This window comes from Gallinula chloropus (genome assembly GCF_964237585.1).
Source record: "Gallinula chloropus genome assembly, chromosome: 3".
Lineage (NCBI taxonomy): Eukaryota > Metazoa > Chordata > Aves > Gruiformes > Rallidae > Gallinula > Gallinula chloropus.
The window spans coordinates 77742535-77764705 of NC_140087.1; the positions used below are offsets into that span (position 1 = coordinate 77742535).

The 22171-nt window shown below is 49.7% G+C and overlaps 2 protein-coding genes across 2 annotated transcripts; both read left to right on the forward strand.

Moving 5' to 3' along the window:
• Window positions 1-1025: 1025 nt before the first annotated feature.
• Window positions 1026-7660, forward strand: LOC311189464 (TOG array regulator of axonemal microtubules protein 2-like; the record flags this gene model as incomplete). The annotated part of the gene is made up of 10 exons (XM_084261128.1): window positions 1026-1165; window positions 1857-1962; window positions 2484-2719; window positions 4105-4263; window positions 4644-4761; window positions 5698-5801; window positions 5940-6144; window positions 6355-6571; window positions 7110-7196; window positions 7419-7660. 10 exons carry the CDS (start codon window positions 1026-1028, stop codon window positions 7658-7660), a joined length of 1614 nt encoding a protein of 537 aa, XP_084117254.1.
• Window positions 7661-15005: 7345 nt separating this feature from the next.
• Window positions 15006-21637, forward strand: LOC311189465 (TOG array regulator of axonemal microtubules protein 2-like; the record flags this gene model as incomplete). The annotated part of the gene is made up of 10 exons (XM_084261129.1): window positions 15006-15145; window positions 15837-15942; window positions 16464-16699; window positions 18085-18240; window positions 18621-18738; window positions 19675-19778; window positions 19917-20121; window positions 20332-20548; window positions 21087-21173; window positions 21396-21637. The coding sequence occupies 10 exons, from the start codon at window positions 15006-15008 to the stop codon at window positions 21635-21637; spliced, it is 1611 nt and encodes a 536-aa protein (XP_084117255.1).
• Window positions 21638-22171: the final 534 nt, after the last annotated feature.

Here is a 22171-nt window from a genome sequence, read left to right on the forward strand (position 1 = left end):
GGAAGTTTGGTTGGTTGGTTGAAACGCATCCTGTCCCTGTGCAGCTGCTGAAACTGGAAAGCAAAAGAAAGAAAAGCCCTACCGAGTTTTCCTAATGCTTTCTGAGGGAAAGCATAACTGCACTGGAGGTGCTGGAGGTCAGGTTAGACAGAGCAACCTGATGTAGCTGAAGATGGACTAGATGGCATTTAAAGGCTCCTCCCAACCCACAGTGTTCTACGATTCAACGATTTTTGGGGTCACTCTCTCATGTTAGTGTGCACTGGGAGTTGTTTGAGATGACAAAGGGATGTGACCTAGCTCCATCTGGGAGGAATTATATATATATATACATATAAAATATGACATATATATATATAATGTTATATATATATATAAAATAAAGCACCTCTCACTGTATTGATAAACATTCTTTGCAATCACTCTGCCCTCAAAGGTAAGAGCAGGAGTCAGCCTGTCAGTACCTCAGCACTGCTGCTTCCAACTGATTAAAAACTAAGCAAAGACTAAAAAAAGCCCTTTCTAAGCCCCCAGCCACCCGGCCCACCACTCTCCACTTACAAGGTCCTTTTTGGTCTCTGCAGGCATTCACCTACCACCTATCAAGGGGGCAGTTTGCAGTGACCCCAGCACGAGCGATGCGTGCAAAGAGCAGAGCTCTCTTTCTGCCTCCAGGAAGGGTGTCACCAGGTGCCCACTCCCCAGCATCCCTGTCACCCACCAGCGTGGCAAGTTCCAGCACAATTCCTCAGGTGAGCCCACTCCACTGCAGCCCCACCACCAGCTCTCTCCTTGCACAAGAAGCACAAACTGCCTCATTCCAGAAACAACTTCTTTCCCAAGAGCACGCTAAAATGTATGTGCACTCAGCTCCCTGCGTTCTAGAACATTTGAAGCAAATGGAAACAGAGGCACTCTCAGATTCAGAGGGTGACACATCACACTGTGCCCTGGGAGCTGCTCCTCAGGTGGGATGCCTTGCCCCGGGGTATGCGATGCTGATGCCTGACCCTGTCCTAACAGGGATGTCGCAGCCTGCCACTGCTCTGGACTTCCTGGACTGGGAAGAGGAGGCAGAGGAGGGAAGTGCCTGGGAAGTCAGACCCTTTGCTGAACCACAGCAGGAGCTGCTCAATGCCCTGACATGGCTCAGCAGCGATGACTGGTAAGAAAACACCTTGTTTGCTCTTTCTCCCTGTCAGTGTGCAGATAAATGAGAAGCTTTTTTCTAGTGCCTCCGAGGCCAGGCAGCTCAGATGTCCAAAAGGAACTAGTGCAACCACTCCAAAGCAGTCCCAGTATAAGCCTTTGATTTGCTTCCCTATGTCCTCCTGCAAGTGAGTCCTGCAAGTGAGCGCCTGCAGGGAGTTGCTTTTTCTGAGAAATGCACTAAGCCATGGTGCAGAGATGCCCAGCCTGTCATTTCCCCTGAAGGAGGGAAGAAATTTTTTTTAAAAAAGGTAGACACAGACAAGAGTAGAGTCCTGAGAATTCCAGAGGCATGTTGGTTGTCCTTTTGATTTCTGGGTCAGCATCGAGTCGCTAGGGCTCCATTCACACTGAGATAACGGTGAAACCCCTTCCACAATCCTTCTCCTTGTGCAGCCTCTTTGTCTGGCCCCTCTCCCTTTTCTCTTCCCCCTTCCTTTTTGGTGCCCTGTGAGGTGCAGAGAACTGCTGCAAGTGTGGGAGTCTGGGTTAACACTCAGGGACCGCAGTGGGGAAGGGTCCCCAGTCCTGGCCTGCAGTTCCAGCGAAACAGTGAATGTATCACATGCCAGCTGACAGCCTGGGCATTTCACTGCCCAGTTCTTGGGTGGGGAGAAAAATGAATCTTTCTTGAAATGGCTTTTCAGGGAGCAAAAGGCAAAGGGACTCTTCAGCATCAGGTGCCTGGCTATCCGCCACTCCGAAGTCCTTCTTCCCAGACTTCGTGATGTTTCTTTGGCAGTTAGCAAAGAGGTAAGAACAATGTGTTGAACTGTGTCCCCTGTGCCTCATCCATGGGGCGTAGAGTAGACACGTGCTTCTTCCTTTACTTCTCTACTCAGTGTCTGCCTCGTAGCTATTAAGAAAATGAGGCCTAAAAATGGCAATATGTCACTTGTTCTGTAGGATCTGTCTGTACATATAGATATCCTGACTGGCACGGAGGGCATCTGTCTGCCTCCTCTTTGAGCTATTTAGCATCTTGTCCCTCGATCTTAAAACCCAACCCTTGCTTTAATGAATCTGCTTGTCTTCATAAAAGGGCCTAAAATCCAAGCAGTAAGCATTATGGGCTGAGCAGCACACTTTGTGCTTAGGCGTTCAGTCTCCTTCAAATTGTATTGTAAAAGTGAAGTTGTTTGTGTCAGAGTAAGTGTGTTTCTGTGCCTGTGGTCTCTTCTGCTTGCTCTTACTGTGCTTCCTTGGCCTTTTCCTGGGGGGAAGTGAGTATCTTTACCGGGTGATTCTTACATTTCCCTTCATAACTTCCCCAGGCGAACAACCTGCGGTCCAAGGTATCTCGCTTTGCAATTGGCACACTCGGAGAGCTCTTCAGGACCTTGAAGAAGAAAATGGACCATGACGTTGATATGATATGTCAGGCCTTGCTCCAGAGGATGGGGGACTCCAGTGATTTCATCCAGAAAGGAGCCAGTCGATCCTTGGGGCTCATGGTGCAGAATGTGACTCCTGCACGAGCCATGACTGCTCTCATGGCGAGTGGAATCCAGTAAGTAGTTCTTCTCTTCATGCTATCGTTTGCCTTTGTGTGTGTGTGGGGAAGGGATGGGAGGCAGAAGGGGAATGCTGATCGGGAAGGGTCCTTTCTCCTGCACCATGCGTGAACCCGGTGGTTAGGTTTTCTGGTCAACTTCACTCCCTTTGTTTTCACAAAGGGAGGAGGGACAGTGGCAGTTCCAGCAGTGAGCACCCTTTGATCTTTCGCAGTGCTAAGCACAGAGGCACAAGTTAAAACCCAGCATCATTATCCCATTAACTTGAGAAATAAGGAGGTTCATTGCTGGCACACAGAGCGTGTGGGGGAGAACCTGCTAGGTGCAGCACAGCCTGCTCAACAGGCGGGGCCCCTGCTGAGAGAAGCCTGACCACCACTGTCGTTCCAGCTCCATTTTCTCTCCAAAGTGCTGCTGCAGGTTAGCCTTAACCTGGTAAGCCATTTTACAGGCAGCTTCCCAGGCTGACACCCAAGGGATAGCTGAAGCAAGTGCTGACCATCAGATCTTTGTGCCGGGCCTGTTTCAAACAGGCTCCCCACCCTCTGGAAAGGACAACGTGGCTAAAACGACCGCTACCCTTTCCTCAGCTTTGGAAAAGGGCAAAACATTGCAACGTACCTCTTCCCAAAGCTCAAACTGGTTGTGTGGCTGGATATTCTGCAGCTTCCTGCCCCACAGGAATTTCCCCTGCCATGTTTTGCCCTCGGCTGTGCAGATTTGCAGGTTTCTCTCTGGCGCCTGCAATGGGCCTCTGTCCCCCCACCCCACTGCGGTGACTGTGGTGCCTGCAGACTTTGTTACATTTCCTCACTCCCTTGTCTAGGGGCTAAAAGCGGCTGCTTGTGGGGTTTTTTTCTCCTAAATGTGATTCCCAGAGGCACTGTGGCCGTTGCTCATGGGCTCGGCCTTGCTCAGCGGCACGTCCGGCCTTGCGCCCGGCTGGCGGTTGCTCTCTTGGGCCTGCAGTAGCAGCTTGCTGCTTCTTGCAGAAGCTGCCCCTGCTCCCTGCCCCTGCAAAAGCAGAGTGGAGATAAACAGGTGGGATAAGCCTGAATCCTGCTGCAGTTCTGTCAGTGTCCTGGGAGCCCCCTGACCGGTCAGGATGAATTGTCTTTCCCAGAATTGCCTCTCAGACAGAGGGAAATGAAAGGAACTGAGCTGTCACATAGTCCAGGGAGCTGGAATTCCTCCCTTTCCCTTCCTTTGTAAAATGCCAACGTTTGTATTTATCTGAGGCCAGGATCTTGTGCAGGTGGCAAAAGCTGCAGCGAGAACACATGCCTCCTCCTCAGCTAGGACAGGGAGCATGCTGTGAGCAAAGCCTGTGCTCCTGGCTTTCCCTTTCCCTCTGTTCCAGTGCTTGTTCTCTTGTTTGCAGGCACCGCAATGTCATGGTGCGGAAGTGTGCGGCTGAACACCTCCTGACGACGATAGAAACAATCGGGGCTAAGAAGCTCCTCTCAGGCAAACACATTAATACCGACGAGCTGGTGAACACGGTGGTGAGGCTCGCTCAGGATTCTCATCAGGACACAAGGTGGCGATCTTGATCAGTTACAATTTCATAGCGCCAAACCCAATCCCCCCTATTTCGATTCTTAGTTTAAATTACTAGATGCTAAGAACACACAAGCAGCTAGCTGCCCCTCTGCATACATGTAGTACAGAATCGTAAATAGCAAGCGTGAGGCGATTTAGCCCAGTTTCTCCCTCAGCCAGAGAAGGGTGGCTTCCTGGGCAGTGGCAGTAAGTGGAACTAAGTATCTCTTTGCTGAATAGGTAATAGGCATTACACGTGACGAGTTTAAGATCTCAGCTTATTTCATGGGCGCGTTTTCCTGGCTTATTGCCAGGGGAGAAGAGACAGGAACGCTCAGATGCAAAAGCAGCCATTCCTTTTTCTCTTTCCTGTGTCAGGTATTATGGACGGCAGATGCTTAATGTATTGATGAGTCATCAAAATTTTGCCAAGTATTTGAACCAGTCTGGCCCCTCACATGATTTGAAACAAGTCATGGAAACAATCAAGAAGAAAGTAAGTACTTAGCAGGAGAAATGCCTCTTTTCTGCAAGAAGTGAGAATACTCATGTGAGATTATAGATACCCGATCTTATTTCTTCTTCCACTGAATCGTTTTGATCTTGGGAATGAAGTGTTGCACCTCAGCCTGTTTATCTGCAGACAGTGAAGGAACTAGTATGGTTAGAAATGATGTGTGTGGATTCTGAAGATCAGCCCCAAACAGGAAAGGGAAGGAGAAATTGCAAATATACAAAAGATGCACAGGGCAATCACAATCCTGCTGTGTTGTCATGTGCTGTGGAGCTGGAGGAAGCTTCATCAATTCAGCATCCAGAAGAAACTCTCTCCCCTGCCTCCACTTTCCCCAACCCTCACCCCCATTCCTTTTGACTTACTCTGCAGGAACAGGGAGAGTGAGTGTGAACCAAATTCCTCTTTGTGCTCAAGACTAATGAATTCAGGATTTTCTACTGCTGCCCATTAATGTAGCTTCATCAATTCAGCATCCAGAAGAAACTATCTCGCCCGCTGCCATTTTCCCTACCACTATCCGCCCAGCCCCCCGCCACCCTTCCTTTTCACTTACTCTGCAGGAACAGAGTGCGTGTGAACCAAATCAACACGTAACACAATGGGCCAACCTCCAGAGAGTCAAATACTTTCCCACTGTTCCCTTTAAGAAGGCCTGTCCCCTACCAGATTCCTTTATTCCTATTTGTGCTCAAGAGTAATGAATTCAGGATTTTCTACTGCTGCCCATTATGGTAGCACCTACAGCCTTGTGTTTCTGAAACAAAGAGTAGACATCCCTGAATCGCTGGCATCTCTCCCTCTCTACGACATGTTTCCCTAAGCATGTCTTGGTAGCCTTGATCCTGGTTTTTACTTGTGTTCTAAGCAAGTACTTTAAAATTTGATAGTCTATAGCTTCATGTTTTTCTTCTATAGGGAGTGGAAGGTCGTAAATGTGAGGCTCCATCTGCCAAGGTCCACAAGAATCCTAGGAAGAGCAGTTCAACGATGCCTCAGGACGAGCTGCCTTCTGATGGAGGGTACTGAGCACTTCCATTCTATCTGACAAAGCACACGACAAGCTTTACCAGCCTCTTCCTCAGGACATTCTTTCTGGTAGAGATGAGGCCGGACAGAGGTTGTTGCCTTGTCCTACACATCTTCCTTTTATTTTTCAGCTTGAGATGTGGCTCTGACAGACGCCTCTTACCCCGTCGGGCTGTGTGTCACAGGTCACTTCAGACTGCGGAAGAAACCAACCAGCTGCAGGAGCTTTACAGGCTCCTGTCAGACAAGGATTTTGAATCAAGACTGGAGGGAGTGGGGCTCCTACTAGAGTACTGCAAGAGCAGCCCCCAGCTCCTTTCCAACAACATTGTCCAGGTACATAGGGGATCTCTACTGCTCCTTCCCCCTTAAGGCCCTTCCCAGCCCTTAGTAGCCCCCGGGAAAGCAGTGACATTGTGCTAGCAAGTGCTGCCCTGACAGGAAGGATTGAGTTACCCGGTTATCTTGCTGGGTACTTGTTTCTACATCCCTTCTTGAAAGAAAGACATTTGAATCCAGCTTTCATCTTCTTTGTTTTCTGAACAGATTTTTGATGTGTTTGGCCTGAGACTTCGGGATTGCAACAAAAAAGTGAACCAGCAGGCACTAGAGGTCCTGGCTTTGATGATACCCATGCTCAGAGATGCCTTACACCCAGTGCTGGTCTCCCTGGTGCTAGCGGTCACTGAGAACCTGAACTCAAAGCAGTCGGGGATTTATGCTGCAGCCACGAAGGTGCTGGAAGCATGCATTGCTCACCTAGGTAAGGCTGAGCTCTGACTCCTCTGCCTCGGAGCCAACTCAACCCCGAGTCTGCTGATAGCTTGTGCTGTCTGTGAAAAAAGTTCTGATGCTGCAAGGAAAACTTTGCTTGGCTGATCAAACTGGTGAGGCTGGACTCTTGCAGACCAATGCAGGCAACAGTTATGGACATGGGGACGTGTCAGCTTTCTCACCCTTGTCCTTTGAGGAGAGAGAAGGTTGCTTCTGCAAAGCTCCAGGAGGTTCAAGCTCTTCACTGCTTACATGTGATTTCAATTGTGAGGGCTCTGATGTGCAATGTTTAACACAGCTGCTTGTAGAGCACTCAGGTTTGGATTGACAAATGTGAAAGGAGAAATTTTCTTTTTTAATTTCATAATCCTCAAAGTAAGCTTGAAAAAAACAGAACAAAAGGACTCAGAAACCGGAAGAATTTTATTGTAGAAAGTGCCCTTACCCTTGCCCTCCCTTCCCCCCTCTTTATATTTGGTGCCTTAGAACCTCAGAAGAGTGAGCAGAAATGACTGTTTCTCTTTCAGATAACACGCTGATGCTGCAAGCCCTGGCCCAACGAGTGCGGTCGCTCAGTGGCCAAGCTCTGCTCGACGTCACAGCACACATCTCAGGTATCACCTGCTGCAGCTGCTCTCCCCTTCTGAGTCAAGAAGTGTTGGAGGGACTATTTAGAGGGAATGCCTTGTCATAGTGGAACAGCTGATAAAGCGTGTCCCTCCTGCAGAAGGCATATACCAAAATGTATTTGGCAGGGGTTTGTCTGTTCTGAAGTGGGGTATAATACTGTTGTTTGCTTTAAGGTTGTTAAGAAGCTTTTCTTTCTTGCTCGACAGAGCTTGTGACATGGGTTTATCCCCGGAGACCCCAAGCTGCCAAGCTCTACGGCCTGCCCACTCTCTGGTTCCTCTTGGGAAGAAGCGTCCTGCCTGTGCGGAGTGGCAACATCAAGGCTGTGGTGACCAAGCTTGCAGTGGCCCTCTACCAGCTGATGGGCTCCGAGCTGCAGGAGTGCGCTGCCAGCCAACCTCAGCATGTGGCAAAAAGCCTCACTGACATCTTAAGAGCTGAATGCTGAGCAAAGGCTTGGAGTGCTCAAGCAGCGGCACAGAGGTGTGGAGAGGGAGACGTGAAGGCAACGGTGGATGTGCTGGCAGCAGCGTTGGTTTTATTCTGCCTGCCTGAGGAACAGAATTTATCCAAGAGTTTATAGCTTTTGATTTGAGATATTTTTTAAGGATAGTATTTAATATTTGTAGTCATTAAAAGGCTAATATTTTCCAAAAGTTTTGTACCTTGAGTTCCTCTTCCTGAAGAAGCTGCAGAGACACCAAAGAAATAAAACCCGTGCGTAAACGCAATTTGTAACTGTGAAAATGAAAAGCCTGTATTTGAATGCAGACTGAGAAAGCAAGAGACATGCAAACACACCTACATGTTTATACTGACACACATTTGCCCGTGAAGTAAGAGATGGGTTTTGGAAGCGCTGGAAGTAAAGGATTAGGCGGCTTCTTGAGCCAGACAAGAAGCAGAGACCTGCCAGGTGGGCCCTTTCCAAGTCTCTGGGAGCTGCGGGTGCACTGGCAGACACCTGAGATGTCCTGGCCAAGCTCAGAGTCCCAGTCTCACGACAGGAGAAATTGCCCCCTCCCTGGAGCTCAATTTCTCTTCCCATTTCAGGAGATGTCTCTTGCCTGTTGTCCCTTGTGCTCCCCTATGCAAGGGACTGGTGAGGCGTGGTGACCGGTGCCATCTGCCTGCCTCCCAGTGCTTTGGGGCAGCCCTGGAGAGGTGCAGGAGAGGGGCTCAGGGCAGGGGGTTTCAGGGGGACATATGGCGTGCCGGGCAGTAAGTGGGCAAAAGGTGTCCTACAGAAGCTGTGGAGAGGTAAGCTGTGGCCTCATAGGAAAGGGGATATTGGAAAAATAGAAAAGAAATGGTTTTCTTGCCCATCTTGTGAGAAATGAAGGGTTTGCCTTACATGGGGACCAAGAAAGCACTTCTGACCCTGAGATTCAAGGAACAGAGGGAGGGAGGCACGTGCCAGTCCCTCACCATACAGAAGGGAGAAGTGATGAGAGAAGAGAGGGAGGGCTGAAAGCAGCAGGTGTTGGTGCATCCCTACACTAAGAGGTGAGAACCGAGCAGCCTGATCTAAACCTTCTGAAGCTTTTTTTAGCAGGGATTGTTTGCTTGCTTGTTTTTAACTCCTGCTTTTTGGTAGCAGGGCGCACTCAGGGACTCATCTCTCTAGATTGCATGATCTTGGGACCTGGCTCTGGAACGCTGGTGTCTGGGGATCTTGCAGAGCCTGGTGGAAGTCGTAGTCCTTGCAGATCTGCTGGATCATTTGAGTTTCCCAGCTCGAGAAAGTTTTCAAACAGCTTAACAGGAGCAGCGTGGGACCATATAGTTGTTTTGTGGGCAGGATGGAGCTGCACAAAGTGTGTGTGTGTGTGCACCCAAATGCTAAGGCTCAATCGCTCAGAATGTCAGAGGGTGCTGAGGTTAAACATCAGATCTTGAAGCCTGTCACTTCATCATGACCTGCAGTTTGCTACCACCTGAGATCTGTTTTACCAGATGTTGTAGTTTTGTGTGGCTGGGTTCTGGTGGAGAAGGGGGGCTGCAGGGGTGGCTTCTGCAAGAAGCAGCTAGAAGCTCTCTGCAGGCCCAAGAGAGAGAAAACACCAGCCGAAGGGAGTGAGAAGATGTAAGCAACCGTGCAGGCACCAAGGTGAGTGAGGAGGAGGGCAGAGACACTACAAGCACTGAGGAGACAGATTGCCCTGCAGCCCATGGAGACAAGCATGGTGGAGCTGGTGTTGGTATTTCTAGTGCCAGTGGGAGAGCTGCGTGTACCTGCTCACCTCTGAGAGCAGAGTGCATTGCTTTAGCTCTATTGTGCGCAGCAGTGACAGGAAGGTGACCACACACCTCACTGGCATGGTTAGGATCTCCCCATGCTTACGGCAGAGAGAGATTGATCCAAGAGCGTATCTTTTATCTGGTATTTTTGCCACCTGCCGTGGACTGATTTGTTCTACAGCAATAACTGAGCGGCTGTCCTCAACTACTGAAGGGTCCATCCCTGGAGATACTCAAGGTCAGGCTTGGTAGGGCTATGAGTGACCGGATCTAGTGCAGATGTCCCTGCTCACTGCAGGGGGCTTGGACTAGATGACCTTAAAAAGTCCCTTGCAACCCAAGACATCCAATGAAAGGAGAGGAAAGAAATCTTGTGGTTGTGGATGGGCAACTAGCAACACATATGCAAATTTGAGTATGTTGTGGTTGTGCTGTAGTACTGTGAGGTCACGTAAGGCTAGGGCTTAGAGCCCCAGGGCACCACTGGTGTCTCAGTCTTCCTCTTTGCGGTGGTGAGGAGAGGAGTGTGTTTTCACCTCTCGGTATCAGATCCCGCAGATTTCAGCAATTTGTGCTGTCCTCATTTGGAAGACAAGTACCACGCGCCAGTTGCTGTCTACCGTGGGAGCATTCCCAACTTCCAACCCAGATACACAGCTCTGCGCGGCGGAAGCACTGACTCAGACTTGCAGTTTTGTGGCAGTTGTTGGATCCCTGAAGAAGGAGGTAAGGATGGGAAGGGCTGGAATATGCACTGATGGCCCAGCCAAATGTAAAAAGCACCTTGATTTCAGAGAGAAATGGTTCTTGGAGGCTGGTCCTCATGTGCTGGCTCTGTGTCAGAGTAGGTTGGCTTTATGAAGGATACAAACAAGCTGAGCTTCCTTGACTGATTGAAGAATCTTGAGTGCCCGGCTCATCAGATGGGTTGATTGTAAAGGCGCGAGGTCAGCTAACTCAGCTCTTCCCTTCGACCTCACCTGCAGCTTCTTCTCAGTCCATATTCACAACCCGGGTGATGGAGCCTCTGAGTTCGTGGGCTGGGGATGGAGCACTTGTGGTGCAATCCCTGGGAAGTCACTGAGTGAGCCAAGGAAGGGCTCAGCGGGACAGTGCGCTGCTTGAGTTCTAGAGCCACGTCCCCCTGCACAGTTCTCTCTAGTACTGTTTCTAGGTTTCAGAGACCCCCCTTCATTCTCTTCGATGGATCTGCCCAGGAGCGAGTGATGGGAAGGGGCAATTCTGGTCCTGATCTGGCTCTCTGTCTGTGACAAGGATGTTGGGATAGTAAGGAAGGGTGCACGTCACACCCTGCTCCCTCCACCCCCCTTCCTAGCAATGGCATGGGGAGCCTGAAGTGATTTCATCAGGCAGAGGGTCCTTACACAGAGCAGTAGGGTAAGGAGCCTGCCAGATAGATGCCAGGTGGGAGTCGAAGGGGGCAGGCTGGATGCTCAGGCTGAGCGCTGTGTTCTGGTCTTTCCAGGCATCTCTGCTGTGCTGCAGAAGTGGGCCTTGGGAGAAGTGGCCGCCTTTGCTCTCCGCTATCCCTGTGTCACCAGGTCCATCTGACAGGGCTCCTGGCAGCACTGCAGTGCCTCTCCACAGGGCTCAGCACCTGCCTTGCCAAGAGACCCTGAAGATGTGGTAAGTCCAAGCGCCTGATCCTCCAAGAAGCCGTTCACCTCGCACTTATTGTCCACAGTCAGCTCTCCAGTATCTTTAGGGAAACTTCTCTGCATGCACCATTTTGTGTATCTCTGTGGATCCAGCACGATGTCAAAACCCGCCTCAAACGCTCTTCAGATCAGGGCTGGTGGTGGGCAGGAGGAGGCAGGATTTAAGAGTACCTTAAAAGCAGGTCCTCACTGGACTCCAAAACCCCTTTTTCTTTGTGAAAGAGCAGCGAGCTGTAGTATTACTCTCGGGAGACAGCAGTGGTACTACCACGTGGAACAAGATACTGTCATCAGTTTAAGGCGTGGGCAGACAAAGGGAGGCTTGTGGAGCAGCATAAAGGTAGTCGCCCTCAGTGCAGACTCCGGACTGCCTTCCCATCTCTTGCTGCTTCAGAGGGGATGTATGTAACAGCGTGAGGCGCTTGGCTGCAAAAGGAGAGAGAGCAGAATTGGATAGGTAAGGCCCAAAGTGAAAAATGACTCCTGTGTTTCAGCTAGAGCTTGGTGAGCAATCAACAACTGGAAGTGTAAAGGCAATTAATCCGCCTCGTATAGTGTTGGTTTTATGGGTTGCATCCCCTCCTTCATCAGAATGGCCATGCTAAGAGAGGTTAGCTCCTTGAATGCTGTACCCCGCTTCTCTTTCTCTCTCCTCACATATTCTTTTATCCTTCATTTTCTTAAGGCCAAGATCAGGCAGGAGAAATGAAGAGAAGACCCTTCAACCTGGTGGTAGGTACAGGGAGTGGCTGTCCCAAAATGACCCATGGGTGGCACTGTGGAAGTCTGGTTGGTTGGTTGAAACGCATCCTGTCCCTGTGCAGCTGCTGAAACTGGAAAGCAAAAGAAAGAAAAGCCCTACCGAGTTTTCCTAATGCTTTCTGAGGGAAAGCATAACTGCACTGGAGGTGTTGGAGGTCAGGTTAGACAGAGCAACCTGATGTAGCTGAAGATGGACTAGATGGCATTTAAAGGCTCCTCCCAACCCACAGTGTTCTACGATTCAACGATTTTTGGGGTCACTCTCTCATGTTAGTGTGCACTGGGAGTTGTTTGGGACGACAAAGGGATTGGACCCAGCTAAATCTGGGAGGAATTATATATATAAATATTATATTATATATATATAATTTTATATATATATATATAAAATAAAGCGCCTCTCACTGTATTGATAAACATTCTTTGCAATCACTCTGCCCTCAGAGGTAAGAGCAGGAGTCAGCCTGTCAGTACCTCAGCACTGCTGCTTCCAACTGATTAAAAACTAAGCAAAGACTAAAAAAAGCCCTTTCTAAGCCCCCAGCCACCCTGCCCACCACTCTCCACTTACAAGGTCCTTTTTGGTCTCTGCAGGCATTCACCTACCACCTATCAAGGGGGCAGTTTGCAGTGACCCCAGCACGAGCGATGCGTGCAAAGAGCAGAGCTCTCTTTCTGCCTCCAGGAAGGGTGTCACCAGGTGCCCACTCCCCAGCATCCCTGTCACCCACCAGCGTGGCAAGTTCCAGCACAATTCCTCAGGTGAGCCCACTCCACTGCAGCCCCACCACCAGCTCTCTCCTTGCACAAGAAGCACAAACTGCCTCATTCCAAAACCAACTTCTTTCCCAAGAGCACGCTAAAATGTATGTGCACTCAGCTCCCTGCGTTCTAGAACATTTGAAGCAAATGGAAACAGAGGCACTCTCAGATTCAGAGGGTGACACATCACACTGTGCCCTGGGAGCTGCTCCTCAGGTGGGATGCCTTGCCCCGGGGTATGCGATGCTGATGCCTGACCCTGTCCTAACAGGGATGTCGCAGCCTGCCACTGCTCTGGACTTCCTGGACTGGGAAGAGGAGGCAGACGAGGGAAGTGCCTGGGAAGTCAGACCCAGAAGTGGGCCTTGGGAGAAGTTGCCGCCTTTGCTCTCCGCTATCCCTGTGTCACCAGGTCCATCTGACGGGGCTCCTGGCAGCACTGCAGTCCCTCCCCACAGGGCTCAGCACCTGCCTTGCCAAGAGACCCTGAAGATGTGGTAAGTCCAAGCGCCTGATCCTCCAAGAAGCCGTTCACCTCGCACTTATTGTCCACAGTCAGCTCTCCAGTATCTTTAGGGAAACTTCTCTGCATGCACCATTTTGTGTATCTCTGTGGATCCAGCACGATGTCAAAACCCTCCTCAAACGCTCTTCAGATCAGGGCTGGTGGTGGGCAGGAGGAGGCAGGATTTAAGAGTACCTTAAAAGCAGGTCCTCACTGGACTCCAAAACCCCTTTTTCTTTGTGAAAGAGCAGCGAGCTGTAGTATTACTCTCGGGAGACAGCAGTGGTACTACCACGTGGAACAAGATACTGTCATCAGTTTAAGGCGTGGGCAGACAAAGGGAGGCTTGTGGAGCAGCATAAAGGTAGTCGCCCTCAGTGCAGACTCCGGACTGCCTTCCCATCTCTTGCTGCTTCAGAGGGGATGTATGTAACAGCGTGAGGCGCTTGGCTGCAAAAGGAGAGAGAGCAGAATTGGATAGGTAAGGCCCAAAGTGAAAAATGACTCCTGTGTTTCAGCTAGAGCTTGGTGAGCAATCAACAACTGGAAGTGTAAAGGCAATTAATCCGCCTCGTATAGTGTTGGTTTTATGGGTTGCATCCCCTCCTTCATCAGAATGGCCATGCTAAGAGAGGTTAGCTCCTTGAATGCTGTACCCCGCTTCTCTTTCTCTCTCCTCACATATTCTTTTATCCTTCATTTTCTTAAGGCCAAGATCAGGCAGGAGAAATGAAGAGAAGACCCTTCAACCTGGTGGTAGGTACAGGGAGTGGCTGTCCCGAAATGACCATTGGAATCCTGACCCATGGGTGGCACTGTGGAAGTTTGGTTGGTTGGTTGAAACGCATCCTGTCCCTGTGCAGCCGCTGAAACTGGAAAGCAAAAGAAAGAAAAGCCCTACCGAGTTTTCCTAATGCTTTCTGAGGGAAAGCATAACTGCACTGGAGGTGCTGGAGGTCAGGTTAGACAGAGCAACCTGATGTAGCTGAAGATGGACTAGATGGCATTTAAAGGCTCCTCCCAACCCACAGTGTTCTACGATTCAACGATTTTTGGGGTCACTCTCTCATGTTAGTGTGCACTGGGAGTTGTTTGAGATGACAAAGGGATGTGACCTAGCTCCATCTGGGAGGAATTATATATATATATACATATAAAATATGACATATATATATATAATGTTATATATATATATAAAATAAAGCACCTCTCACTGTATTGATAAACATTCTTTGCAATCACTCTGCCCTCAAAGGTAAGAGCAGGAGTCAGCCTGTCAGTACCTCAGCACTGCTGCTTCCAACTGATTAAAAACTAAGCAAAGACTAAAAAAAGCCCTTTCTAAGCCCCCAGCCACCCGGCCCACCACTCTCCACTTACAAGGTCCTTTTTGGTCTCTGCAGGCATTCACCTACCACCTATCAAGGGGGCAGTTTGCAGTGACCCCAGCACGAGCGATGCGTGCAAAGAGCAGAGCTCTCTTTCTGCCTCCAGGAAGGGTGTCACCAGGTGCCCACTCCCCAGCATCCCTGTCACCCACCAGCGTGGCAAGTTCCAGCACAATTCCTCAGGTGAGCCCACTCCACTGCAGCCCCACCACCAGCTCTCTCCTTGCACAAGAAGCACAAACTGCCTCATTCCAGAAACAACTTCTTTCCCAAGAGCACGCTAAAATGTATGTGCACTCAGCTCCCTGCGTTCTAGAACATTTGAAGCAAATGGAAACAGAGGCACTCTCAGATTCAGAGGGTGACACATCACACTGTGCCCTGGGAGCTGCTCCTCAGGTGGGATGCCTTGCCCCGGGGTATGCGATGCTGATGCCTGACCCTGTCCTAACAGGGATGTCGCAGCCTGCCACTGCTCTGGACTTCCTGGACTGGGAAGAGGAGGCAGAGGAGGGAAGTGCCTGGGAAGTCAGACCCTTTGCTGAACCACAGCAGGAGCTGCTCAATGCCCTGACATGGCTCAGCAGCGATGACTGGTAAGAAAACACCTTGTTTGCTCTTTCTCCCTGTCAGTGTGCAGATAAATGAGAAGCTTTTTTCTAGTGCCTCCGAGGCCAGGCAGCTCAGATGTCCAAAAGGAACTAGTGCAACCACTCCAAAGCAGTCCCAGTATAAGCCTTTGATTTGCTTCCCTATGTCCTCCTGCAAGTGAGTCCTGCAAGTGAGCGCCTGCAGGGAGTTGCTTTTTCTGAGAAATGCACTAAGCCATGGTGCAGAGATGCCCAGCCTGTCATTTCCCCTGAAGGAGGGAAGAAATTTTTTTTAAAAAAGGTAGACACAGACAAGAGTAGAGTCCTGAGAATTCCAGAGGCATGTTGGTTGTCCTTTTGATTTCTGGGTCAGCATCGAGTCGCTAGGGCTCCATTCACACTGAGATAACGGTGAAACCCCTTCCACAATCCTTCTCCTTGTGCAGCCTCTTTGTCTGGCCCCTCTCCCTTTTCTCTTCCCCCTTCCTTTTTGGTGCCCTGTGAGGTGCAGAGAACTGCTGCAAGTGTGGGAGTCTGGGTTAACACTCAGGGACCGCAGTGGGGAAGGGTCCCCAGTCCTGGCCTGCAGTTCCAGCGAAACAGTGAATGTATCACATGCCAGCTGACAGCCTGGGCATTTCACTGCCCAGTTCTTGGGTGGGGAGAAAAATGAATCTTTCTTGAAATGGCTTTTCAGGGAGCAAAAGGCAAAGGGACTCTTCAGCATCAGGTGCCTGGCTATCCGCCACTCCGAAGTCCTTCTTCCCAGACTTCGTGATGTTTCTTTGGCAGTTAGCAAAGAGGTAAGAACAATGTGTTGAACTGTGTCCCCTGTGCCTCATCCATGGGGCGTAGAGTAGACACGTGCTTCTTCCTTTACTTCTCTACTCAGTGTCTGCCTCGTAGCTATTAAGAAAATGAGGCCTAAAAATGGCAATATGTCACTTGTTCTGTAGGATCTGTCTGTACATATAGATATCCTGACTGGCACGGAGGGCATCTGTCTGCCTCCTCTTTGAGCTATTTAGCATCTTGTCCCTCGATCTTAAAACCCAACCCTTGCTTTAATGAATCTGCTTGTCTTCATAAAAGGGCCTAAAATCCAAGCAGTAAGCATTATGGGCTGAGCAGCACACTTTGTGCTTAGGCGTTCAGTCTCCTTCAAATTGTATTGTAAAAGTGAAGTTGTTTGTGTCAGAGTAAGTGTGTTTCTGTGCCTGTGGTCTCTTCTGCTTGCTCTTACTGTGCTTCCTTGGCCTTTTCCTGGGGGGAAGTGAGTATCTTTACCGGGTGATTCTTACATTTCCCTTCATAACTTCCCCAGGCGAACAACCTGCGGTCCAAGGTATCTCGCTTTGCAATTGGCACACTCGGAGAGCTCTTCAGGACCTTGAAGAAGAAAATGGACCATGACGTTGATATGATATGTCAGGCCTTGCTCCAGAGGATGGGGGACTCCAGTGATTTCATCCAGAAAGGAGCCAGTCGATCCTTGGGGCTCATGGTGCAGAATGTGACTCCTGCACGAGCCATGACTGCTCTCATGGCGAGTGGAATCCAGTAAGTAGTTCTTCTCTTCATGCTATCGTTTGCCTTTGTGTGTGTGTGGGGAAGGGATGGGAGGCAGAAGGGGAATGCTGATCGGGAAGGGTCCTTTCTCCTGCACCATGCGTGAACCCGGTGGTTAGGTTTTCTGGTCAACTTCACTCCCTTTGTTTTCACAAAGGGAGGAGGGACAGTGGCAGTTCCAGCAGTGAGCACCCTTTGATCTTTCGCAGTGCTAAGCACAGAGGCACAAGTTAAAACCCAGCATCATTATCCCATTAACTTGAGAAATAAGGAGGTTCATTGCTGGCACACAGAGCGTGTGGGGGAGAACCTGCTAGGTGCAGCACAGCCTGCTCAACAGGCGGGGCCCCTGCTGAGAGAAGCCTGACCACCACTGTCGTTCCAGCTCCATTTTCTCTCCAAAGTGCTGCTGCAGGTTAGCCTTAACCTGGTAAGCCATTTTACAGGCAGCTTCCCAGGCTGACACCCAAGGGATAGCTGAAGCAAGTGCTGACCATCAGATCTTTGTGCCGGGCCTGTTTCAAACAGGCTCCCCACCCTCTGGAAAGGACAACGTGGCTAAAACGACCGCTACCCTTTCCTCAGCTTTGGAAAAGGGCAAAACATTGCAACGTACCTCTTCCCAAAGCTCAAACTGGTTGTGTGGCTGGATATTCTGCAGCTTCCTGCCCCACAGGAATTTCCCCTGCCATGTTTTGCCCTCGGCTGTGCAGATTTGCAGGTTTCTCTCTGGCGCCTGCAATGGGCCTCTGTCCCCCCACCCCACTGCGGTGACTGTGGTGCCTGCAGACTTTGTTACATTTCCTCACTCCCTTGTCTAGGGGCTAAAAGCGGCTGCTTGTGGGGTTTTTTTCTCCTAAATGTGATTCCCAGAGGCACTGTGGCCGTTGCTCATGGGCTCGGCCTTGCTCAGCGGCACGTCCGGCCTTGCGCCCGGCTGGCGGTTGCTCTCTTGGGCCTGCAGTAGCAGCTTGCTGCTTCTTGCAGAAGCTGCCCCTGCTCCCTGCCCCTGCAAAAGCAGAGTGGAGATAAACAGGTGGGATAAGCCTGAATCCTGCTGCAGTTCTGTCAGTGTCCTGGGAGCCCCCTGACCGGTCAGGATGAATTGTCTTTCCCAGAATTGCCTCTCAGACAGAGGGAAATGAAAGGAACTGAGCTGTCACATAGTCCAGGGAGCTGGAATTCCTCCCTTTCCCTTCCTTTGTAAAATGCCAACGTTTGTATTTATCTGAGGCCAGGATCTTGTGCAGGTGGCAAAAGCTGCAGCGAGAACACATGCCTCCTCCTCAGCTAGGACAGGGAGCATGCTGTGAGCAAAGCCTGTGCTCCTGGCTTTCCCTTTCCCTCTGTTCCAGTGCTTGTTCTCTTGTTTGCAGGCACCGCAATGTCATGGTGCGGAAGTGTGCGGCTGAACACCTGACGACGATAGAAACAATCGGGGCTAAGAAGCTCCTCTCAGGCAAACACATTAATACCGACGAGCTGGTGAACACGGTGGTGAGGCTCGCTCAGGATTCTCATCAGGACACAAGGTGGCGATCTTGATCAGTTACAATTTCATAGCGCCAAACCCAATCCCCCCTATTTCGATTCTTAGTTTAAATTACTAGATGCTAAGAACACACAAGCAGCTAGCTGCCCCTCTGCATACATGTAGTACAGAATCGTAAATAGCAAGCGTGAGGCGATTTAGCCCAGTTTCTCCCTCAGCCAGAGAAGGGTGGCTTCCTGGGCAGTGGCAGTAAGTGGAACTAAGTATCTCTTTGCTGAATAGGTAATAGGCATTACACGTGACGAGTTTAAGATCTCAGCTTATTTCATGGGCGCGTTTTCCTGGCTTATTGCCAGGGGAGAAGAGACAGGAACGCTCAGATGCAAAAGCAGCCATTCCTTTTTCTCTTTCCTGTGTCAGGTATTATGGACGGCAGATGCTTAATGTATTGATGAGTCATCAAAATTTTGCCAAGTATTTGAACCAGTCTGGCCCCTCACATGATTTGAAACAAGTCATGGAAACAATCAAGAAGAAAGTAAGTACTTAGCAGGAGAAATGCCTCTTTTCTGCAAGAAGTGAGAATACTCATGTGAGATTATAGATACCCGATCTTATTTCTTCTTCCACTGAATCGTTTTGATCTTGGGAATGAAGTGTTGCACCTCAGCCTGTTTATCTGCAGACAGTGAAGGAACTAGTATGGTTAGAAATGATGTGTGTGGATTCTGAAGATCAGCCCCAAACAGGAAAGGGAAGGAGAAATTGCAAATATACAAAAGATGCACAGGGCAATCACAATCCTGCTGTGTTGTCATGTGCTGTGGAGCTGGAGGAAGCTTCATCAATTCAGCATCCAGAAGAAACTCTCTCCCCTGCCTCCACTTTCCCCAACCCTCACCCCCATTCCTTTTGACTTACTCTGCAGGAACAGGGAGAGTGAGTGTGAACCAAATTCCTCTTTGTGCTCAAGACTAATGAATTCAGGATTTTCTACTGCTGCCCATTAATGTAGCTTCATCAATTCAGCATCCAGAAGAAACTATCTCGCCCGCTGCCATTTTCCCTACCACTATCCGCCCAGCCCCCCGCCACCCTTCCTTTTCACTTACTCTGCAGGAACAGAGTGCGTGTGAACCAAATCAACACGTAACACAATGGGCCAACCTCCAGAGAGTCAAATACTTTCCCACTGTTCCCTTTAAGAAGGCCTGTCCCCTACCAGATTCCTTTATTCCTATTTGTGCTCAAGAGTAATGAATTCAGGATTTTCTACTGCTGCCCATTATGGTAGCACCTACAGCCTTGTGTTTCTGAAACAAAGAGTAGACATCCCTGAATCGCTGGCATCTCTCCCTCTCTACGACATGTTTCCCTAAGCATGTCTTGGTAGCCTTGATCCTGGTTTTTACTTGTGTTCTAAGCAAGTACTTTAAAATTTGATAGTCTATAGCTTCATGTTTTTCTTCTATAGGGAGTGGAAGGTCGTAAATGTGAGGCTCCATCTGCCAAGGTCCACAAGAATCCTAGGAAGAGCAGTTCAACGATGCCTCAGGACGAGCTGCCTTCTGATGGAGGGTACTGAGCACTTCCATTCTATCTGACAAAGCACACGACAAGCTTTACCAGCCTCTTCCTCAGGACATTCTTTCTGGTAGAGATGAGGCCGGACAGAGGTTGTTGCCTTGTCCTACACATCTTCCTTTTATTTTTCAGCTTGAGATGTGGCTCTGACAGACGCCTCTTACCCCGTCGGGCTGTGTGTCACAGGTCACTTCAGACTGCGGAAGAAACCAACCAGCTGCAGGAGCTTTACAGGCTCCTGTCAGACAAGGATTTTGAATCAAGACTGGAGGGAGTGGGGCTCCTACTAGAGTACTGCAAGAGCAGCCCCCAGCTCCTTTCCAACAACATTGTCCAGGTACATAGGGGATCTCTACTGCTCCTTCCCCCTTAAGGCCCTTCCCAGCCCTTAGTAGCCCCCGGGAAAGCAGTGACATTGTGCTAGCAAGTGCTGCCCTGACAGGAAGGATTGAGTTACCCGGTTATCTTGCTGGGTACTTGTTTCTACATCCCTTCTTGAAAGAAAGACATTTGAATCCAGCTTTCATCTTCTTTGTTTTCTGAACAGATTTTTGATGTGTTTGGCCTGAGACTTCGGGATTGCAACAAAAAAGTGAACCAGCAGGCACTAGAGGTCCTGGCTTTGATGATACCCATGCTCAGAGATGCCTTACACCCAGTGCTGGTCTCCCTGGTGCTAGCGGTCACTGAGAACCTGAACTCAAAGCAGTCGGGGATTTATGCTGCAGCCACGAAGGTGCTGGAAGCATGCATTGCTCACCTAGGTAAGGCTGAGCTCTGACTCCTCTGCCTCGGAGCCAACTCAACCCCGAGTCTGCTGATAGCTTGTGCTGTCTGTGAAAAAAGTTCTGATGCTGCAAGGAAAACTTTGCTTGGCTGATCAAACTGGTGAGGCTGGACTCTTGCAGACCAATGCAGGCAACAGTTATGGACATGGGGACGTGTCAGCTTTCTCACCCTTGTCCTTTGAGGAGAGAGAAGGTTGCTTCTGCAAAGCTCCAGGAGGTTCAAGCTCTTCACTGCTTACATGTGATTTCAATTGTGAGGGCTCTGATGTGCAATGTTTAACACAGCTGCTTGTAGAGCACTCAGGTTTGGATTGACAAATGTGAAAGGAGAAATTTTCTTTTTTAATTTCATAATCCTCAAAGTAAGCTTGAAAAAAACAGAACAAAAGGACTCAGAAACCGGAAGAATTTTATTGTAGAAAGTGCCCTTACCCTTGCCCTCCCTTCCCCCCTCTTTATATTTGGTGCCTTAGAACCTCAGAAGAGTGAGCAGAAATGACTGTTTCTCTTTCAGATAACACGCTGATGCTGCAAGCCCTGGCCCAACGAGTGCGGTCGCTCAGTGGCCAAGCTCTGCTCGACGTCACAGCACACATCTCAGGTATCACCTGCTGCAGCTGCTCTCCCCTTCTGAGTCAAGAAGTGTTGGAGGGACTATTTAGAGGGAATGCCTTGTCATAGTGGAACAGCTGATAAAGCGTGTCCCTCCTGCAGAAGGCATATACCAAAATGTATTTGGCAGGGGTTTGTCTGTTCTGAAGTGGGGTATAATACTGTTGTTTGCTTTAAGGTTGTTAAGAAGCTTTTCTTTCTTGCTCGACAGAGCTTGTGACATGGGTTTATCCCCGGAGACCCCAAGCTGCCAAGCTCTACGGCCTGCCCACTCTCTGGTTCCTCTTGGGAAGAAGCGTCCTGCCTGTGCGGAGTGGCAACATCAAGGCTGTGGTGACCAAGCTTGCAGTGGCCCTCTACCAGCTGATGGGCTCCGAGCTGCAGGAGTGCGCTGCCAGCCAACCTCAGCATGTGGCAAAAAGCCTCACTGACATCTTAAGAGCTGAATGCTGAGCAAAGGCTTGGAGTGCTCAAGCAGCGGCACAGAGGTGTGGAGAGGGAGACGTGAAGGCAACGGTGGATGTGCTGGCAGCAGCGTTGGTTTTATTCTGCCTGCCTGAGGAACAGAATTTATCCAAGAGTTTATAGCTTTTGATTTGAGATATTTTATAAGGATAGTATTTAATATTTGTAGTCATTAAAAGGCTAATATTTTCCAAAAGTTTTGTACCTTGAGTTCCTCTTCCTGAAGAAGCTGCAGAGACACCAAAGAAATAAAACCCGTGCGTAAACGCAATTTGTAACTGTGAAAATGAAAAGCCTGTATTTGAATGCAGACTGAGAAAGCAAGAGACATGCAAACACACCTACATGTTTATACTGACACACATTTGCCCGTGAAGTAAGAGATGGGTTTTGGAAGCGCTGGAAGTAAAGGATTAGGCGGCTTCTTGAGCCAGACAAGAAGCAGAGACCTGCCAGGTGGGCCCTTTCCAAGTCTCTGGGAGCTGCGGGTGCACTGGCAGACACCTGAGATGTCCTGGCCAA